The sequence below is a fragment of the Pleurodeles waltl genome, chromosome 6 (genome assembly GCF_031143425.1).
Source record: "Pleurodeles waltl isolate 20211129_DDA chromosome 6, aPleWal1.hap1.20221129, whole genome shotgun sequence".
Lineage (NCBI taxonomy): Eukaryota > Metazoa > Chordata > Amphibia > Caudata > Salamandridae > Pleurodeles > Pleurodeles waltl.
In genome coordinates, this window is record NC_090445.1 from 1,223,290,214 (window position 1) to 1,223,311,818 (window position 21,605).

The 21,605-nt window shown below is 44.4% G+C and overlaps 1 protein-coding gene across 4 annotated transcripts in view; it reads right to left on the reverse strand.

Annotated features, from left to right (window-relative positions):
* Positions 1 to 971: 971 nt before the first annotated feature.
* NOLC1 (nucleolar and coiled-body phosphoprotein 1) overlaps positions 972 to 21,605 on the reverse strand; it is a 518,787-nt gene continuing 498,153 nt past the window's right edge. For all 4 annotated transcript variants that reach the window (XM_069240533.1, XM_069240536.1, XM_069240534.1 and 1 more), the window contains one exon: positions 972 to 1,891. In XM_069240533.1, coding sequence (XP_069096634.1) covers positions 1,733 to 1,891 — 159 coding nt within the window. In that variant the 3' untranslated portion in view covers positions 972 to 1,732. The remainder of the gene's footprint in view (positions 1,892 to 21,605) is intronic.

The following is a 21,605-nucleotide window of genomic DNA, read 5'->3' on the forward strand; positions in this document are numbered from 1 at the left end:
AAGCCTCGACAAACTGTCAAAGAAGGGTAGCTTTTTCCGGAACTGCGCCTAACCGGCGTGGAAGGAAAAGAACTGACGTATGCACGCCAAGACGGCATCTGGATAGACAACCGTGACGTCAGACTGCTCCAACGACGCTGACGACGCACGCGGATACGAACGATGCCACCCGACGGCACGCGCAGGGTGCTGCTCAGAAAAAACTCCTGAATCGAAGCCGACACCAGGGAATTCTAAGGTAAGGAAGCTGAAGCTAGATGTCTCTATCAGATACTTGCCTTAACAAATTCAATACTCGTGTGACTAATACCTTGAGGTAGAGCCCTCACAAGAAGTATCTGCAAAGTCATTGTGCATTAATGCGGGTGACAGTTTGACCTAGCAGGTCAATTAGATAGCTGTCTATATGTTAAATGCTTTTCAGATGTATGTATTGACATAGTGACTCAACGTTGAAGTATGCCTTGATATCAGAGGGGTCCTAAACATATGGCAACTCAAGTCTGATACTGTCCTTATATATGGTCTATCTTACAAGGTGACATGGTCACTTTTGCATTACTCAGTGATACTGAAGACCTATAAGTAAAAAGAATGTCAGCAACGATAGGAATGCAATTTAGTTTGACTTTTTTTCTTTATCTGGATAGGCCTTTAGATGAGTCGTTAGAGGATAAGAAGTCACCCTCAGTATAAGGAGAATCCAGCTGGGCTGCTCTCACAGATTCCACCTCCCTTAACCTTGAAGAATCATCTTGCCTTCCTTAGAAGTATGCTACTTCCTTGTTCCTGAAGCTACAATGGGAATTTGTTCACAAAAATCAGAATTTAACTGTGGAAGAAACTAAGAGGGTGACAAAAATGTTGGGTTCTTCTTAGTGTTTCAGCCAGCATTGTCACTTGAAAAACAGGGAAGACATACTGAGAAAAGGGAAACTACTGAAAAAAACACATTAAAGTTATTATAAGGCTTTGGGAACACCACTGCTTTATTGGCAATCTGTAGTTTTTTTTAATAAACACATTTTATAATTTTTTGTTAGTGCATGTCTAGCAAACAATGTGTAGTTTTAAAACAGAAAAATACAGAGAGGATTGTAAAAGAGAGCCTAACATTCAATTCTTCTAACAGGGGCCAGAAAACGAAACCTGTCCGAAAGTACAAGGCAAAATGAGGCCATTCACAGAATGATTAGGTTCTTTCCTCCGTACTGTCTTGGAGGCAGCTTGGACCTTAGTCACTAGAGATCATCTGGTGAACACCGTTTTAGTACAAACAGTGATAAGCCTGATGAAATGTGATGCAGAAAACGGACTAGTTAAATTGAGAACAGAAAAATTGAACAATTTATCACATGGTCAATACCACCTAAAATATGCCCCAAGGAGGACAGTCAAATAGGAGTGCCATCTATTGCACTACCCAGTTGCCCTCTCTGACTCCTTGAAGAATGGCAACAGGTGTCAAGAGGACCACCCTTCAGGAATCTGAAATGTTTGTAGCAGGGTTTGCTGATTCAGCAGACAGTTCAAATTGGAAATAAACAGAAGAGATATTTTTTTATTATTTTAGCTCTTCAGACAAATTTCAATGCACGCGTGAGGAAACTCACAGCAGCAATGAGTATTCTTTATTGGCAAAAATTGGAAACATGACTAGAAAGACTCCTGTCCTCTAAATTACTTAATCACTAAATTACTTGATGAGTGTATTTAACTATAAAACAGGAGTTTATTCACTGTCAAATTTAATGGACTTGATAGAGGTCGAAATTTCACCACCACAGTAATTGCCTCGCTTCTTTTTTGTCTTTTCGTGGCGGAAAGATTTTCCTTTTGTGAATTTCAGAACGTTGTTGGCCTTTTCGCCCCAATCGCCTTTAGCTCCTCGCTGAAAAATTAAGACAAAAAAATATATTTGTCAAAAAAACTGCAGGCATATTAATATCAACAAATACATGTCTCTGTACAGTTTTTATAAAACACAAAAAGTGTGCACTGCTGTCAAAAAGTTAAACGTTCAGCTTCATGAACTACGGCACACACGATATGGCCACAAGCAAGTTGTAAATAGAGTAAAGGGATGTTGCAGGGCTTCAACTTCCTATAATAACCGACATTTTAAAGACAAATTAATAAACCCTTGGTCAATGCTGATCTGAAAAAGAATGATCAACAATCATTAAAAAAAAATATCACAAATGGAGTAAGCCAAATTAAGGTGATCTAGTTAACAGCACACACGAATAACCTAAAGGTAGAACGGCTGCATGACAAGTCAATAGTGATAACAGACGTTGAGCAGTCTACATGAAAAGCTCAATATCTTGTGACAAATAGCCACAGTGTGAATTTTACTACTTAACCCCAAGAAATGGAAGCTAATTATTTATCATCATCTTTCTATTTGGAGGACTTAAGTTCAAATCCCAGCAACGTAACCAACTCAACCTTTTATCTTTAAAATTTTATGCGCTCAGTAAAATGAGTTTTCCTGTTTGAGTGCTTACCAAAGGCAGAAATGTGCAAAGAAGCACTATGTATAACAAGGCTATATCTACTTATATAATCATCAGTATTGTTCCTTCGTTGGTTAGACAATCTTATTTCTTGACAAATGGGGTTAAAACACTAAGAAAGGGAGAACAGGGGACATAAAGTAAAGGAACGTCACTAAGAAGGAGGAAAAATTAAGATTAATCAAAAGTAAAGGTATACTTTGACATGGGCATTGAGAAGACAGATTCTAGGGAAGAGTCGGAGTCAAACACTGAGGTATAATCAGGAGGGATAAGTTACTTACCTGTAAATCCTAGTTCTCTTCCAGGGGTATCCTCATCAAAGTCATAAACATTGAATATTCCCACCCTTGTGCGGGACCCCGGAGCATATATAAAATATATACCATTTTTAGTAGACATATCTTTCATACTAAACTCATATATACATGTGTAAAACAGCAATGCAGGCTATAATCATAAACAAGCTAAAATGCTTTATTTCTATGAATTTTTTTTTATTTATTTTTTATCATTATAAAATTACAATAGAGAATAAATATCTACCCAAGCCCACAAAACTGGGCTTAGGGAAATAAGCAGCAGCAATATCTAGAGAAAAAAGAGAAAAAACTACATTGAAAAACAATGGAGCATTCTTAGCCAATAGGCTGCATGCAGGTTAACACAGGAGAACCATAAAAACTTTGGCACCGTGCCTTTAAGACCCTGAGCACCTCCAGTATCCCACCATGCCTCAGGGGTGAAGGAAAGGTGACAGTTGGTTCACAGTTAGGTCAGTACTTTTTTACGGTGACAATCTGTGAAACTGATTCGAAAGACAGTCTGTCCTGCACTTCTAGGAGACGTGCATCCGGGGAGGAGGATGGGTTGTTTATGACTTTGATGAGGATACCCCTGGAAGAGAACTAGGATTTACAGGTAAGTAACTTATCCTTCTCTTCCAGGGGATCCTCATCAATAGTCATAAACATTGAATAGATTAGCAAGCCCATCCCTCAACTCTGCGGACTGTCTAATAGAAGTGCAGGAATATATATATATGTATCATGCAAATAAATTTCTCAGAGAGGCCTGCCCCACTTGGGCATCTGCTCTTGCATCGGAGTCCAAACAGTAATGTCTAGTAAATGTATGTACAGACTTCCATGTAGCAGCCTTACAAATCTCAGATATTGGAACATTGTTAAGGAGGGCAGCAGTAGCCGCTTTTCCCCTTGTGGAATGCGCTTTAGGCCTAGCTAGTAGTTGTTTGTTAGCCAACTGGTAAGCATTAACAATACAAGAAACTATCCATCTTGATATAGTTCGTTTAGATGCTGCCTCTCCTGTCCTCAAATGACCATAATTTACAAACAAGCGGTTGGAATGTCTAATCGATTTTGTTTTATCCAAATAAAATTTCAGCACGCTTTTCAAATCTAAGGAGTGCAATGCTTTCTCCGCCGGAGTCTCCGGATTGGGAAAGAAAGTCGGTAAAGAGATAGTCTGATTGATGTGGAATTCTGACACCACCTTCGGTAGGAATGATGGGTGAGTCCGCAGAACCACTCTATTGTCGTGAAAAACTGTGTACGGTTCTTTGAAGACAAAGCCTGAATTTCACTGACCCTCCTCGCTGAAGTAATGGCCACCAAAAAAGCCGTCTTCCACGCAAGGTGTTGCAAAGAGGCTTTGTGTATAGGTTCGAAAGGAGGGCCCATAAGTTTTGACAATACTATGTTCCGTTGCCATGGAGGAGAGGGTCTCCGAATGGGCGGAAAAACTTTTTTCAAACCTTCTAAGAAATCCTTGACTACTGGTTTCGTAAAGAAGGATTCCTGAGAAGGTGACTTACGATAGGCTGTAATGGCAGACAAATGTACCTTAATAGATGATACCTGCAGACCGGACTTTGCCAGATGAAGTAAGTAAGACAGTATGACATCCTCCTGAGCCCGTATGGGATTCTGACCTTGTTGACCGCACCATATGTAGAATCTCTTCCACTTAAAAGCGTAAGAACACCGTGTGGAAGGTCGTTTGGACTCTTTCAAGATGTTCATGCACTCCTGCGAGAGCCCTAGGTGTCCATACTGCAGGAATTCAGGAGCCATGCTGTTAAGCTCAGAGAGGGTAGGTTGGGATGCAGAATCCTGCCCTCCATCCTGCTCAGAAGATCCGGTCTGCACAGCAGCCTCCTGTGAGGTTTTTTACGATAGGTTGAGGAGATCTGTGTACCAGAATTGACGGGGCCATTGTGGCGCTATGAGAATCATTCTGGTGCTGGATCTGTAAAGTTTGTTGATCACTGCCGGTATGAGGGGAATTGGTGGAAAAGCGTAGAGAAATATCCCTGACCAGTCGATCAACAGGGCATTCCCTCGAGATCCCGGACGGTAGAACCTGGATGCGAAGTCTGGGCATTTCTTGTTTACTTCGTCTGCGAAGAGATCCAATTGAGGCCGACCCCATTGACGAAGATGCCTTCGACTACTTTGCCATGTAGGACCCAATCGTGGGCGTCCTCTAGGTGTCTGCTCAGGAAATCTGCTTCCACGTTTTGTTGACCTGGCAGGTGAACCGCTGTAAGTGATATTCCTCTGGCCAGGAGCCAATGCCATATCGTTTGGGACTCTTGAGATAGGGGTAGGGATCTCGTTCCCCCCTGTCTGTTCAAATAATACATTGTGGTTGTATTGTCCGTTTGTATTAGGAGAGATTTCCCCTGAATCGATGGAGCAAAAGACTTGAGAGCCAGATGGACCTCTCTGAGTTCCAGCAGATTGATGTGATACTTCTTTTCCTTGTCGGACCACAGGCCCTGAGCTTGAAGGGGACCCAGATGAGCCCCCCATCCCTGAATAGACGCATCCGTTACCAGAATGTCGGATGGAATTACCTGGTGAAACGGAGCACCTACTGACAGGTGAGGTCTGTGCATCCACCATTGCAATGACTGAAGTGTCGCTATCGGTAGCCGCACTCTGTCCTCCCAGCGACCTGTCCTTTGGCTCCAGTTGTTCTCCAACACCTCTTGGAGGGGCCTCATGTGCAGCCTGGCATTTGGGACAATGAAAATACATGATGCCATGGAGCCCAGCAGCGATGTCACCTGACGGGCCGTAGGTGCGTCAGATTTTAACAGGTCTTGACACTTCCTGTTTATTGATAATAGTCGTTTCTCCGAAGGATACACTCTTTGGAGCTCTGTGTTTAGTATAGCTCCCAGGTAGTGAAGGTTCTGTGTTGGAATCAAGGTGGACTTTTGGTAGTTGACTTGAAGGCCTAGAGACTCGAAAACCTTGAGCACAATGTCCCGATGGCTTCTCGCCTGATCCGGAGAGGAAGCTTTCAGTAACCAGCCGTCTAGGTATGGGTAGATGAAGATCTTTTGTTTTCGAAGATGTGCCGCTACCACTGCCACACATTTCGAGAAGACGCGGGGGGCAGATTTCAGGCCGAATGGTAGTACTCTGAACTGATAGTGCTGTGAGGCTATTTGGAAGCGCAAGAATTTCCGATGCTTGGGAGCTATTGGGATGTGAAAATATGCATCCTGCAGGTCGATGGAGCACATCCAGTCTCCCGGATGTAGCTGAGGGAAAATCTGGTGAAGAGCCAGCATCCTGAACTTCTGTTTTCTTATGTACTTGTTCAGCAGCCGTAAGTCCAGAATTGGTCTGAAAACACCCTCTCGGCCTTTTTTCGCCACCAGAAAATAACGGGAGTAAACCCCCTTTCCTCTGTGTGCAAGTGGGACCTTTTCTATTGCCTTCTTTTGTAAGAGGGCGAGAGCCTCTTTGCGCAGCAGGCTGAGATGAGATGGATTGCCTTTGGCTGGTGGCAAGTGTGGTGGAGGCTGTCTGAAAAGAAGAGAGTAGCCATTTTCGACAATGTTGAGCACCCATTTGTCTTTTGTGATAGAGTGCCACTCGTGAAGATAACCTGTGATACTTCCTCCCACCGAGTGGTGTACAGTGTCGAGGGAAGCAAGATCTCATTGTTTGGCCGGCGCTTTCGGTGTGGACTGTTGAGGTCTACTTGACCCTCGTTCCCTTGTGGCCTTACGAGCCTGAAAAAGAGGGCGTCCCTGCCTTTGCTGTGGCCTCTGGGACCACTGAGGGGTTTCAACCCTCTGCTGGAAAGGGCGCCTGTCATAAGGCCTGTACCTCCGCCTGAAGTCTTTCTTCCTTTCCAGGCCTACTGCCCTCATGGTGTCCACCTCGGTCTTCATGTGGGCCATTTCTTCATCCGCATGGGTACCAAACAGCGAGTTCCCGTTGAATGGGAGATTTAGGAAGCGCTGTTGTGCTTCCTGTTTTAAACCCGTCAGTCTCAGCCAGGAAGACCTTCTTGCACAGATTCCATGTGCGTACCCATGTGCAGCTAAGTCTGCCCCATCTGCCGCTGCGCTGATGACCTGGTTGGATACCAGACATCCCTCTTGCAGGATCTCTTGAAAATCCTGTCTGTCTTCCCTGGGCAACTTTTCTGTGAATCTGTTGAGGGAGTCCCACAGAGAACGGTCATACCTGCCCAGGAGTGCAGAAGCGCTGGAGACTTTCATTACAGATGCCGCCGTGCCGCACATTTTTCTCCCCAGAGAGTCTAGATGCCTGCTCTCTTTGTCCGGTGGGACCGTGGAGGATGATGCCACCGAGTGGGTTTTTCGGGCTGCGGCCAATATTACAGAGTCTGGTGGCAGGTCCTTTCTTAAGAATAAAGGGTCCTGTTCAGGCGCCTTATATTTTTTCAGAATCCTAGCCGGGGCAGATTTGAGGGTGGCTGGCGCCAAAAAAGTGTCTATGGTTGGCTGCAACAAACCAGGTACTAGCGGCAGTAGCTTTTTCGACACTGTTCTATGCTGCAGAGTCTCAAAAATGACTGACGAGGAGGTAGATGGTTCTGGAACCTCTATATTTAACTTCTGCGCTCCCCTTAGCAGTACCTCATTAAAAGTGGTAATGTCATCCACCGGTGAGACCCTAGCTGGTGGAGAATCTGTTAGGGTGGGGGAGTAACGTCCGACAGATGATCTGGACGACGACCAAGATGGTGATCTTCTGTGTCGTGATCATGACCTAGATCGCCGTTGGGAACGTGACCTGCTGCGAGATGCTGTAACAGAGCGCCCAGTCCTCGTGGTCGGTTGGCGAGGAGCAGAACGAGCCCGTTCCGCCCGCGCTGTCGGTGATGGCGTTCTCGGGAGAGAGGCAGTAGGAGAGTACATTCGTGAGTACTGTGAATCCGGGGAGGCCGCTGGTCTATTAAGGCTCTCCAACCATCTTGGTGATAAGTTGATGGGTGAGACATGCCCCGATGATGCTGCTCTCGAACGAGATGAATCGCTCCGTATGGAGACCACTGGAGATGGCGCGGCCTTATCTGCTGGAGGACGATGTTCTACTCCCTGCGAGACAGGTAAAACCTGTGTCGACGACGACGGTTGTGCCGACGTCGAAGGGCACGCCGGTTGTTCTTGCCTCGACGTAGTGTCTTGACGTCGAACGGCGATCTCTGGACCTTGACCTACTCGCCGTCGTGTGCCTCGACGTGGAGCGGTGGGTGGGCGACGGCGGATGTTGCTCTTGCCGCCGTGGCGATTTCGACGTCGTGTCTCTTGACGTCGGGGGCGTGAGGTCTTCGGCGGCGAACGGGCACGTCGGTGATGGCTCGACATCGATCGGCAGGCTGCTGTCGACGGAGATATGCCCCTGCGATGGCCATGTTCCCTCGACACCGTATCCGTCGATGTCGGGCGGGTCGCCGTCGATCTATGGCGGCAGCGACGACGTCGACGGGGAACAAACAGGTACTTTCCTACCTGCTGACGTCGACCTAGCCATTCTCTCCTGAGAGTGGCCTGTTGGCTGCCTGGGAAGCGAAGAGGATGATGTTTTCTGCCTCTTGTGAAGCCCATGAAGTCTGATCTTTTCTCTGTCCTTCAGAGTCCTCTTTGACATATTCTTGCAGTGTTTGCAAGTGTCAGGGCAGTGACTCTGAGGCAGGCACACAATACAAAGAGTATGGATCTGACTGGGCCTTCTTCTTCCCACAAGAAGGGCATTTGACAAAAAGGGAAGGCATTTTTCTGTCAGGAAAAAAAATGCCAAACTCAGACAAAGATGTTAGATGTCGAGTGAAACAGGACAAAACGCTGTTTTCAAGTATTTTTCTGAGAAAAACTCAGAAAAACTGAGAGCTCAATGCTCCAGGATCCTCTCAGAAGAAGCCGGAAAAAAGAACTGACCTAACTGTGAACCAACTGTCACCTTTCCTTCACCCCTGAGGCATGGTGGGATACTGGAGGTGCTCAGTGTCTTAAAGGCACGGTGCCAAAGTTTTTATGGTTCTCCTGTGTTAACCTGCATGCAGCCTATTGGCTAAGAATGCTCCATTGTTTTCAATGCAGTTTTTTCTCTTTTTTCTCTAGATATTGCTGCTGCTTATTTCCCTAAGCCCAGTTTTGGGGGCTTGGGTAGATATTTAATCTCTATTGTAATTTTATAATGATTAAAAAAAACAAAAAAAAATTCATAGAAATAAAGCATTTTAGCTTGTTTATGATTATAGCCTGCATTGCTGTTTTACACATGTATATATGAGTTTAGTATGAAAGATATGTCTACTAAAAATGCCATATATATATTTTTTGTGCATATTTCATACTTTATAGGTATATATTTTATATATGCTCCGGGGTCCCCGCAGAAGGGTGGGAATATTCAATGTTTATGACTATTGATGAGGATCCCCTGGAAGAGAATAAAGGCATCTGACTTGTAGGCGTATTACCGCCTGTGACAGGAAAACCTTAAAAACCAAGCAAGGACACAACATGAATGTGCCTTTTAAATTCACCCATTGGTGCGACGTGTACCGCTGTGGTATTTCTATACCGGGTTCGACCGACACCCTAACAAAATCTACCAATACCATACATTTCTGAAAATTTAACACCCAGAGGAATCACAGGTAGTCTGACAATCATACATCTCTCTCCATTTTCATATCAAGAATGTGCTGTACACTTCAGGTAAAATGACAGTGTTTTCTCACATTTCTGTGAGGAAAAGTCCTGAATCTGCAAGGTTTCACGTTACTGTAAATACCAGTCGTACCAAAATTCTTCTGATAACAGCACCACACTTGTGTGGGTTGGCCTATTGTCTGACTGGAAAGGCCTCAAATTGCAACGAGGAAACAAAGATTTTGCCTTTCAAATTCACTCAGTCTGGTGATGTTAGTAGTTGTGGTATTTGAGTTTTTGGTCAGCCCACATCCAGGGAAGCTTACCAACCTCATACACTTCTGAAGAACAAGCTACTTATCTTCAGTAATGCTTTATTTCCTGGTAGAGACCATCTAATCGCAGATTCTTCACCTTAGAAAATATCCCAGGCACATTAACATTAATTCAGCAAAATGCCAAGGGTAGCGTAAGTGAAATCTCACACCATTTGAATTTCAATTTTACTCACACTCATGCTTACACATACACATTCTCAAGCACACACCCAACTTACATTTTTTTTTTAACCACTTCAGCTAACTTTACTTCATTTTTATTACACCAATAGTGACTAATGAACCACTATCAGTGTAATAAAACAATGGAGAGAAAACAGAGTGGAGCCCCCCAGATGACATCCATAAGGACGGCTGACACTGTGTTCCTGGCACTGATTTTGCCACTACTGAGGCCATGGGTTGCAACAGTCAATGCCCATGAGTAAGAGTGTATCCGGAAAAACTTTAGCTGTACTGGTGTGTGCCCGTAGGTGGCACTGATCAGATCCAGGACCAATGCTGCTAGGTTTTCCGATAACTCTCTACGCCAAAACCAACAAAAAGTAGCCCAATGTAGCCCAATATTGCTACTTTAAGGCAGGAGGGGCAGATATAGCTCAAGCAGGCAGTAAATAAAGGTTTGCTGCTGGACTGTCCTACAGAAGTTGTGAGTGCAGGGCCAGCTTTAGCGCTGGTGGCGCTTGGTGCAACAATATCCGTTGGCACTCGCCAGTGAACTCCTCCACCACAGATTCCCTTACTACCAGCATTTAACAGTGCCCCTGAAGTCTCCAAATAACCACTCTCTCTCAGATACATTTGATTAGTTCTATGGCGCCTCTCATACCAGCAGATGTGATGAGCAGATGTGATTCAGCAGTGTTTATAGGCAACAAGATAGCAGGATTAAGTACCCCGCATCTTTAAGCGCTACATTTGGGGAACCCAAAAATCAGTAACTCATAGCGAGTCAACAGAGCATTTGTCAGATATTGAGTCTTGGTCCTGGTAAGCAAGACCTCAACTGAGTTGAGGGACCAGAACAGTTAAAGGATGTGCCATCACAATGCTCTCACTTTGGGCAAGACTAACACCAAACGCAGCTACCTGTTTCAGGCAGCCTGGTAAAGCGGCAACAACCGGATCCAATGTAGCTGAAAGATATGCTACAGGACGATTTACACCACCATGTACCTGTGTTAGGACAGAAAGAGCACAACAATCACGTTCATGACAGTGAAAATGGTTTCTTGTAATCAGGCATTCCCAGAGCTGGTGCTCTGCACATACTCTCTCTCAGCTCAGTAACAGCTTTCATACAAGCTTCATCAAAAGGCACAGGATCCGTAATGTCTTTGTGGGTCAATCTTTGCAAAGGCTTGGAAATAAACATTGGGAATCCATTGGCAGTAGTAACTCACCCTTTCCAAAACATTCTGACATCTTTGAGTAACAGGAGTGTTCATCTGCAATATATCTGTAACCCTTTCACTTTTAAAATAACTGTCTTGTAGGTCATTTGGCAAGTCCAGTACTGTAAATGCAGACGGAAAGCGCGTTTTCGGGAGGAGGAGGCGGCGGTGACCAGAACTAGGGGCAGGAGCCCTTTAAAATCTTGTTCGCGGGACGCACGGGCCAAGGGCGGGCCCGTCCTGCGCCCGTCAGCGCCTGACAGAGGCTGGGCTGGGCCACCCACCTAACATCCTACCTTTGGAGGTGTGAGGGCTTAGATTTGTAGCTGTGCTGGTCCCGTGGATAGGGGTCCCGTTGACTTGTGCAGGGTGCTCACTGGTTCTTGGTACTTGGGGCAGGGACAGTCCCTTAAAGACTCTTTGCGCATCCGCTGTTGCGGGTCGCGTTCACAGAACTTTGTTGACTTTTGCGAGGCAGGAACCTGGCCCTCCTCGCTTATTGACTCCTGGTGTTTGGGGCAGGAACAGCCCCCTCAAGTCTGTTTCGGATCGCGCATAAGTTTGTCCTGTGCCCGTTTGCACCACCTTTTCTTGCTCTTGGGGGTTCCTCTGTTTTCTTGCCGTCTGCAGTAGGGGCTGTGGAGTGCACAAATTATCCCACGGTCTGGGGTTTTCCAGTAGTAGCTAGAGAGGCTTATTTGCATCCCTTCAGTTTGCAGGCAAGAAAGATGAAGATGGTGTCGACGGCGTGTTGTGGGGTGGGGGGGTGTCGAAGAGAAGCTTCGAGCAAATAAAACCTTAGATGTTTTTTTTTTTTACAAAAGGCCGTTGGGGCTTTAGAGAAAGAAATAGAGCTGGTGCAGCGCCGCTTAGCTGTTCCATCTTCTGCACCCATGATTGTAGCCCACGACGTCCCTCCCATACAGTCACCTCGCATACAGGATCCCTACCTATATCGACCACCCTCTCTCTTTCCCCTGTAGGCATCCTCCGGGAGTCTCAGGGTGAAACGCCACATGACCCTCTTCCATCTGCTCCCCTGATTCCGCAGTCCAGAAGCTCTTCCAAAAGAGAGCCCACAATTACCATTGCTCCCAATCCCAAGGGCAAGAGGAAACGTAGGGAGCCTGTCATTATAAACAAACGTACCAGGACCTTGAGCCCCCTTCATCCGACCCAGCTCCCCAACAAGGTCATGGATCAATTCTCCCTGCTCCTCTCCACCGACCAACAGTCAAATGAGTCTCTTAGGGTTCTCATAAGAGAAGAGATCTCTAAGTTGCTTCTTCCAATTTCAACCCGCCTTCAAATAATAGAGGAGAAATTAGAAGCTTTTATCATCAAGTCTCAGAAGCCAGTATCCTCCGTCACTATAGATACTTTACCTCATTCATACCATTCTTACCCTACTCAGGAGCAGGTTAGTGTTAACAAACGACCTGCCTCAATAAGTAAGAGCCATTTGCCCTCTATAAATCAAGATACATACAGTTCAGTTAGAGCTCCAAATACTCCGAGTATTTCTCCGCTGATGGCTCCAGTCCATCCTTTAGATAGGATACCCTTTCCGCCAAACTCAGTGCCTAGTACTGGTACTTTAAATTCCACTTATGACCATGTACCCTCTGGTTCTTTGCAGAGGACCCAGACCATCGGGCCAATTGGAACAAGAGCACTGCAACTTCCCCCGGAATCATGTCCATATGTTTTGGTTATTTCTAATGTGCCTGTACTTAAAACCAAGTCCTTGGAATCTTTTACTGAGCTCAAAAATAAGGTTATCCATTGGCTGCATGCCAACGCGGGGTTTGCATTTTCTATGACATCCTCAATTTTGATGGTGAGAAGGGTTGGCTGGGTGGGTTCTCTGGAAAAGATCGGTACAGGGGATTGTATTGTCATCAATTTCAATTCCCCTGTTCTTGTACGGCAGCTTGTGTTAAATGCAGATAGACCATATCCTACGGCAGGCACGGTCTCTCTATGTAGACTACAAGCGTTTTATCCACCCGCACGGCCATCCATGAACAGGCAACCTCTTTTGTTTCGTAAAGTTTCCTTTGACACTGAGATACGGTCTAGCCTTGACCTTGGCCCCAGATATCCATCACCATCGCTCTCGGAGATAGATTGACTATGTGATGTTCCAGGGGGAGAGGACCCCAACATTCTTGCTTCTGAGCACACTAATCATATTGTCTTCGATGTGCCTACTTCAGCAATTTTATTTCCTCTGACGGACCCTGGTAATCGGGGTTCTTTTGAAAACATTCTCCATTCAATTAATAAGAAGAAGGCTCCTTTTTCCACAACCATTTCCAGGGATCTAGGGCTCCACTGCTTAGATACCCCTCCTGATCTGAATTCATTGGGTTCACCACTTTGTGAAGTGCACACCACACAGGAAAACACAGATACAGGTAACTTATATGTCAGCGGGGAATAATGTGACCCCCAGCTGTACTGCCCTTACCATAAAACACCCCCCCAAGGAAGTTAGACACACCAAATTTAATGATCTTGCTAAAGTTCTTAGCTGGAATATAGCAGGGCTGGATAGCAAATTACAAAATTCGGAATGGGGACAATTTATTGACAAACATCTACTATGTCTATTCCAAGAAACCTGGTCGATGGGTCCCAAACACAGATTAGGCTTTAGAAGCTATTGGGTTCCAGCTCGAGGGTCCCCCTCTGGGAGACCCTCGGGAGGGCTACGATAAGGGATAAGTAGTTCTCTTGGATGTAAAGCTGCTGCAATGGACACGGGCTGCCCTGATTTACAGGCCCCATTGTTAATAATCTCCGAGGAGAGATCCTTACTAATAATCAACATATACAACAGGAGTGAGGGCAGCCGTGCAGATTGCGATGCATATTCCTACTGGATAGCTTACTTAAAAATAATTTATCTCATTTTATTCTGATTGGAGGGGACTTCAACGTCACATTTGAGCCCAACCCCCTGGTTCAAGAGATATACCAAGAAGAGGATGCTTACTGGGGGATTCCACAGCTAGTCTCTAATAAAAGGCCGAGACTGAACAAAACAGCTCGTTTAGTGGCTGATATTACGTTAACATATGGCCTTCGAGCCTGAAATGGTCGCTCCTGCTCGGACATAAATCTGCATCCCACCGAGGAGGGTCTAGAAGCCAGATTGATTATATACGCCTCAATATTCGACTGTGGGGTCATATGGTTGACATGAGAGTACAAGAGCATGTAGAGAGTGACCATGACCCACTGACTGTCGACTAGAGGCCTATTCCCCTTACTTGAGATACCCCACTCTAAGGCTTATGCCCAACAGCTAGCTCTATCAAATAATAGACGCAATTTAAAATGGGAGTCTGTTATCACATCCCCCAAGCATCTTTTTTCAATATTCAATCTGCTAGCCAATCAAATGGAGTGCATCCTCCATTATAAAGAAGACGACGAGGGTGATAGGCTTTTAGCAGCCCACAGCAAACTGTTTGATTCCCTAAGAAAAAGTGTTGGGCACGGTGGTTTACGAATTCTTGTAGGGAAGCACAGCTCACTTTACTGAAAGCTCTTAAAACTGACCAAGTTGAATCCATAAGAACAGCTAGAAAAGATTATAAGATCGAATGCAACAAGGCACGTAGAAGCTGGGAAGGGGCCAGATGGGCTGCTATTCTGGAATCTGCTAAATCAAAAGATACTTCCAGGTTTTGGAAATTAATAGCAGAAAACTGTGGAGACTCCGCCTCTGTACCCGGCACATCAATTCTTCCCACAGCCTGGGTTGAGCACTTTGGCCAATTATATGCAGGTCCATCTGAGGCTCTTTTCAGGCCCCTTGACGTTCCAACATTCCAAGATGTTACCCCGATCATATTCACCTTAGCTGAAACAAGTGCCGCTATAGATTCACTAAATTGGGGAAAGGCTCCAGGTCCTGACAAGATTCCGGCGACTTATACAAGACCTGACATATGGGCTCCTTATCTAAACCGAATCTGCAATGCAATCGCAGCAGGAGCCCCTATCCCTTACTCATGGAAAGGGGCTGAGATAGTTCCCATCTTTAAAAAAGATAGCTCCAATATTCTAGCAAACTATCGCCCGATCAGTCTCCTGGCCAATTTTAAAAAAAATTACGCTAAACATCTTTTGTGCCACCTCGACGAATGGATCTTGGAATCTAATGCCTTATCTGATCTTCAAGCAGGGTTTAGACCTGCTGTGAGTACCGTTGATCAAGTCTTGAGATTCCTGGCAATTAAATGGAAGAATGTGGATTGGGGGGGGGGGGGGGGGGGGATCTGTACGCAGTCTTCATAGACCTGAGAGCTGCGTTTGATCTGATCCCCAGGAACATGCTATGGTCGAAACTTTCTAATATGGGGGTCCCTCCAGGACTTTTGAACCTCATTATCCGACGTCATGACAGCACCTATGCTCTAATTAGATGTGGTAAGGTGGGTGAGTTGACTATCAACAGAGGTGTCTGGCAGGGGTGTGTTCTGGCTCCTACTCTTTTTTTGCTTTATATTAACAATTGTATCCGTTATCTGGAGAATTGCACAAATGACTCGCCAAATTGGCTGGGACAAAAATCCCCTGCTTATTGTACGCGGACGATACAATCCTGTTAGCTAAGTCACCCATGGGGATCCAAAGTTTGGTTAACCAATTTTGCGTTTTCTGTAAGGATTTTGGGCTTGACGTTAATGTTAAAAAGACGAAACTTATGATATATAGCACTTTAAGAAAACGTCCACGTCCCAGAATTGAAATGAATTCAGTCCCGCTTGAGAAAGTGGAAGAGGTTGATTATCTGGGAATTAGATTATCGACCACAGGAAAATGGGAGGCAGCCATTGATAAAGGGGCACTTATCTTAAGCCAAAGAGGTGGGGCCCTAGTACGTAGGTCCAGAAAGGCACCAAGTTCCCCTTTGATCACAATTGCTGAGATCTGTAATGCCCAAATTCGTGCGGCGGCCCTGTATGGAGCGGAACTCTGGGGACTACACAGAAGATTGGATATTTTACAAATAAAAGAAAACAATTTCCTCAGACAGGTCTCTCGGTTAGGGGCAGGTACCCCAATGATTCCTCTCAGGCTTGACTTAGGTTTAAACAGCATCAAAACCACAGCGGCCCCGAGATCGCTTTCCTATTGGATCCGACTCTGGAAAACTGCCGAACTCGAACCTTACAGGGTGGCGGTGAGGGAACTTAAAGCCACTCCCCAGGGCCCCATTAAAATCCAATGGTTGCAGGAGATGAAATCTGCCTGGGTTAAAATAGGTTTCTCCCACTACTGGGAACACCCGGAATTGATTCCCAATAATGCGAAACAACTTGTTAAAAGAAGATACTGGGAAAAAGTTAATGAAGATCTACTGTGCCAAAACGGGCTGGGCAGGTTAACAACAGAATTCCTCCAATTCAAACACGAACCCCGGCCCGAGACTTTTTTGAACCTCCCTATGCCACCATATGCTCGTGCCCTCTATCTACAGTTCAGATATGGTTCCCTGCCTATTAATGGTTATATGGCCCACCGGTCAACCAGAGACCCCTCAACTGACAGATGTATATCTTGCCCTCATTATAAAGAAACAACTGAGCACATTTTGTTCTTCTGCCCTCTAAGAGTCCTAGAGGAAAGTGGATTATCCCCCTCTGTAAAAACGTATTACTGTTGGATAGAGCCAATGCCATCAGAATATGCAAATATGAAACATCCACATTGGTAACTTCTTCAGTTTCCAAATTTTTATCGGAGGCTTGGTGTATCCGTCGCAAGCATATTTCCGTGAAGGGCCCTTAGAGCTCTAGGCCATGCTCCTGTTTGTTTACAGAGGGAGATTTTAATAAGATTTTAACAAGATTTATATTCTTTCGTCTCTCTTCCTATATTTTTTTTTTTTAAACATGCCATATACTGTGTCATTATTTTGAAACTACTACTTTGTATGTGTCACTTTTGAGATCGCACAAGCTCAGAGACGTTTGTTATGCTAAAAACCTGCAAATTGTTGTATTTTTAGTCTGATTTTAATTTTAGCTGTAAGAATTTTATTGAAACATTTTATAAATTAATTGATTATTAGATTTTTACAATATCCTGAAGGATTGTTACTTTGATTTATGATTAGCTATTGCGATTCTAACAGATTTTATATGACTATATAAGATTGTTCTTTTTCTTTTTGTAATTTTAAATGGTCCAAATTTTTTTGGATCGAATGTATTTAAATAAATAAAAAATACTGTAAATGCAGGGAAAATAGTAATCAATAGGAATTCATTAATCAAATTACAATCAATTGGTATGCATGATTCCTCATCATCATTATTTGTTTGAATAGCAATTCCATCACTTGTGCAAGTAATCAAACATTTTAATTTGCACAACAAATCTCTTCCCAGTAGGCATACTGGGCTTGAGTCACAGACTACAAATTTGTGCATGCCTTCAAAAGTAGCAATTTTAAAAGGAATCAGCTCTGTAATCAGATTTGTCAGTTATTGATTCACTGCTCGTACAACCTGCACGGTTCTCCAGCGCACTGGGAACTTCTGCAGTTCGGACAGTAGAGGATGTAGTTCCTGTGTTAACCAAGAATGAAACTTCATGAGCCATAACTGTTCCATTTACATAGGGACCGCTCTGATCCACCTCTAATGAAGCTGCTAGCACACATCCTTCTTTGTCCGAACTCTCACTCACAATTTCATCACTCAATTCATCCACACTGTGTAAGGGATTGAAAATGTCACTTACCCAGTGTACATCTGTTCGTGGCATCAGTCGCTGAGATTCACATGGTCTGCATAGCTCGCCATCTGGTGTTGGGTCGGAGTGTTACAAGTTGTTTTTCTTCGAAGAAGTGTTTTCGAGTCACTGGACCGAGTGGCTCCTCCTTCTGTGCTCATTGCGCATGGGCGTCGACTCCATCTTCGATTGTTTTCCCCGCAGAGGGTGAGGTAGGAGTTGTACTATAGTAATAGTGCCCGCGCAATGAAATGTGTAAGTATGTACCTATTAAAGGTTTAAATAATATATATACAAATGTACAAAATTGAAGGTAACTTCTGAACTGCTACAGGCTTCCGGGGAGGTGGGTGGGCCCATGTGAATCTCAGCGACTGATGCCACGAACAGATGTACACTGGGTAAGTGACATTTTCAGTTCGATGGCATCTGTCGCTGTAGATACACATGGTCTGCATAGACTAGTAAGCAGTTATTTCCCCATAAGCGGTGGATTAGCCTGTAGGAGTAGAAGTTGTCTGAAATAGAGTTCTTAATACAGCTTGACCTACTGCGGCTTGTTGTGCGGATAGCACATCTATACAGTAGTGTTTGGTGAATGTGTGAGGCGTAGACCATGTGGCTGCCTTACATATTTCATGCATTGGGATGTTTCCTAAAAAGGCCATTGAAGCACCTTTTTTCCTTGTTGAATGTGCCCTGGGAGTAATGGGCAGTTGTCTTTTTGCTTTAAGGTAGCAGATTTGGATGCATTTAACAATCCATCTGGCTATACCTTGTTTTGATATTGGGTTACCTGCATGAGGTTTTTTGGAATGCAATAAATAGCTGTTTAGTTTTTCTGATGTTCTTTGTTCTGTCAATGTAGTACATTAATGCTCTTTTGACATCTAATGTATGTAGTGCTCTTTCAGCCACAGAATCTGGCTGTGGGAAAAAAACAGGTAGTTCTACCGTTTGATTTAGATGGAACGGTGAAATAACTTTTGGTAAAAATTTTGGATTAGGTCGTAGGACGACCTTATTTTTATGTATTTGTATAAAAGGTTCCTGTGTTGTGAACGCTTGAATTTCACTTACTCTTCTCAGAGATGTAATGGCGATGAGAAAGGCAACTTTCCAGGTTAGGAATTGTATTCCGCAAGAGTGCATGGGTTCGAAAGGTGGGCCCATGAGTCTTGTTAGGACCACGTTTAGGTTCCATGAAGGAACAGGTGGTGTTCTTGGTGGTATAATTCTTTTAAGACCTTCTATGAATGCTTTGATGACTGGTATCCTATACAAGGAAGTTGAATAGGTAGTCTGCAGGTATGCAGATATTGCTGCAAGGTGTATTAAATTATTTTAATAGAAGAGAAGGCTAGCCTTGCTTTTTGTAAATGGAGCAAGTAATTTATTATATGTTTTGGAGTTGCGTCTAGTGGTTGTATCTGATTATGATGGCAGTAACAAACAAATCTTTTCCACTTACTTGCGTAGCAGTGTCTAGTGGATGGCCGTCTGGCCTGCTTTATGACCTCCATACACTCTTGGCTAAGTTGTAAGTGTCCGAATTCTAGGATTTCAGGAGCCAGATTGCTGATCTGTTGGTTGTGTTGCGTTAACAGATCTGGTTTGTTCGGCAGTTTTATGTGGGGTACTACAGAAAGATCTAGCAGTGTTGTGTACCAGGGTTGTCTTGCCCACGTTGGTGCTATTAAAATGAGTTTGAGTTTGTTTTGACTCAATTTGTTCACTAGATAAGGGAGGAGAGGGAGAGGAGGAAAAGCGTAAGCAAATATTCCTGACCAGTTCATCCATAGGGCATTGCCTTGGGATTGCTTGTGTGGGTATCTGGACGCGAAGTTTTGGCATTTTGCGTTCTCTTTTGTTGCAAATAAGTCTATCTGAGGTGTTCCCCAGAGTGTGAAGTAGGTGTTCAGAATTTGTGGGTGGATTTCCCATTCGTGGACTTGTTGGTGATCTCGAGAGAGATTGTCTGCCAGTTGATTCTGGATCCCTGGAATAAACTGTGCTATGAGGCGAATTTGATGGTGGATTGCCCACTTCCATATGTTTTGAGCTAATAAGCTTAACTGCGTTGAATGTGTCCCTCCTTGTTTGTTTAGATAATACATCGTTGTCATGTTGTCTGTTTTGACAAGGATGTATTTGTGGGTTATGATTGGTTGGAAAGCTTTTAGTGCTTGAAAAACTGCTAATAATTCTAGATGATTTATATGCAGTTTTGTTTGATGTATGTTCCATTGTCCTCTTATGGTGTGTTGATTGAGATGTGCTCCCCACCCTGTCATGGAAGCATCTGTTATTACGTACTGTGGCACTGGGTCTTGGAAAGGCCGCCCTTTGTTTAAATTTATACTGTTCCACCATAGAAGCGAGAGGTAAGTTTGGCGGTCTATTAACACCAGATCTAGAAGGTGACCCTGTGCTTGAGACCACTGTGAGGCTAGGCATTGTTGTAAGGGCCTCATGTGCAGTCTTGCGTTTGGGACAATGGCTATGCATGAGGACATCATGCCTAGGAGCTGTAGTATTGTTCTTGCTTGTATTGTTTGATTTGGAGACATGTGTTGAATGACTCTGTTGAAATTGTGAATTCTTTGTGGAGTTGGCGTTGCTACTCCTTTTGTCGTGTCTATTATGGCTCCTAGATATTGCTGTACTTTGCTTGGCTGAATGTTGGATTTTGCAAAGTTGACGGTGAACCCTAGTTTGTAGAGGGTTTGTATGACTTGATTTGTGTGGTTTGAGCATTGTGTGAGCGAACTGGTTTTGATTAGCCAGTCGTCTAGATACGGGAATACATGTATTTGCTGCCTTCTGATGTGTGCAGCGACTACTGCTAGGCATTTTGTGAATACCCTTGGAGCGGTTGTTAAACCGAAAGGCAATACTTTGAATTGGTAATGTATTCCTTTGAATACAAACCTTAGATATTTTCTGTGTGATTGATGTATTGGTATATGGAAATATGCGTCTGAGGTCTAGGGTTGTCATGTAGTTGTGTTTTTTGAGCAATGGTAACACTTCTTGTAGTGTGACCATGTGAAAGTGGTCTGATTTGATGAATGTGTTTACTACTCTGAGGTCCAGAATTGGTCTCAGTGTTTTGTCCTTTTTTGGTATCAAGAAGTACAGTGAATAAACTCCTGTGTTTATTTGTGTGCTTGGTACTAATTCTATTGCATTTTTTTGCAGTAGTGCTTGAACTTCTATCTCTAGAAGCTGTGAATGGTGTTTTGATAAATTTTGTGATTTTGGTGGTATGTCTGGAGGGAATTGCAGGAATTCTATGCAATAACCATGTTGGATAATTGCTAGGACCCATGTGTCTGTAGTTATTTCCTCCCATGCTTCGTAATATTGACCTATCCTTCCCCCCACTGGTGTTGTGTGGGGGGGTGAGTGACGTGTGAGTCACTGCTTGTTGGTAGTGGGTTTGGGGCTTTGAAATCTTCCTCTATTCCTAGGGAATTGACCTCCTCTATACTGGCCCCGAAAGCCTCCCCTGTACTGTCCCTGGTAGGTGGACGGTGCGGACTGTGAGGTACTGGCTTGTGTGGCCTGACCCCGAAACCCTCCTCTAAAAGGTGTTTTGCGGAAGGTGGTATAAGATCCTCTGCTCTGCGGGGAGTAGAGTGCG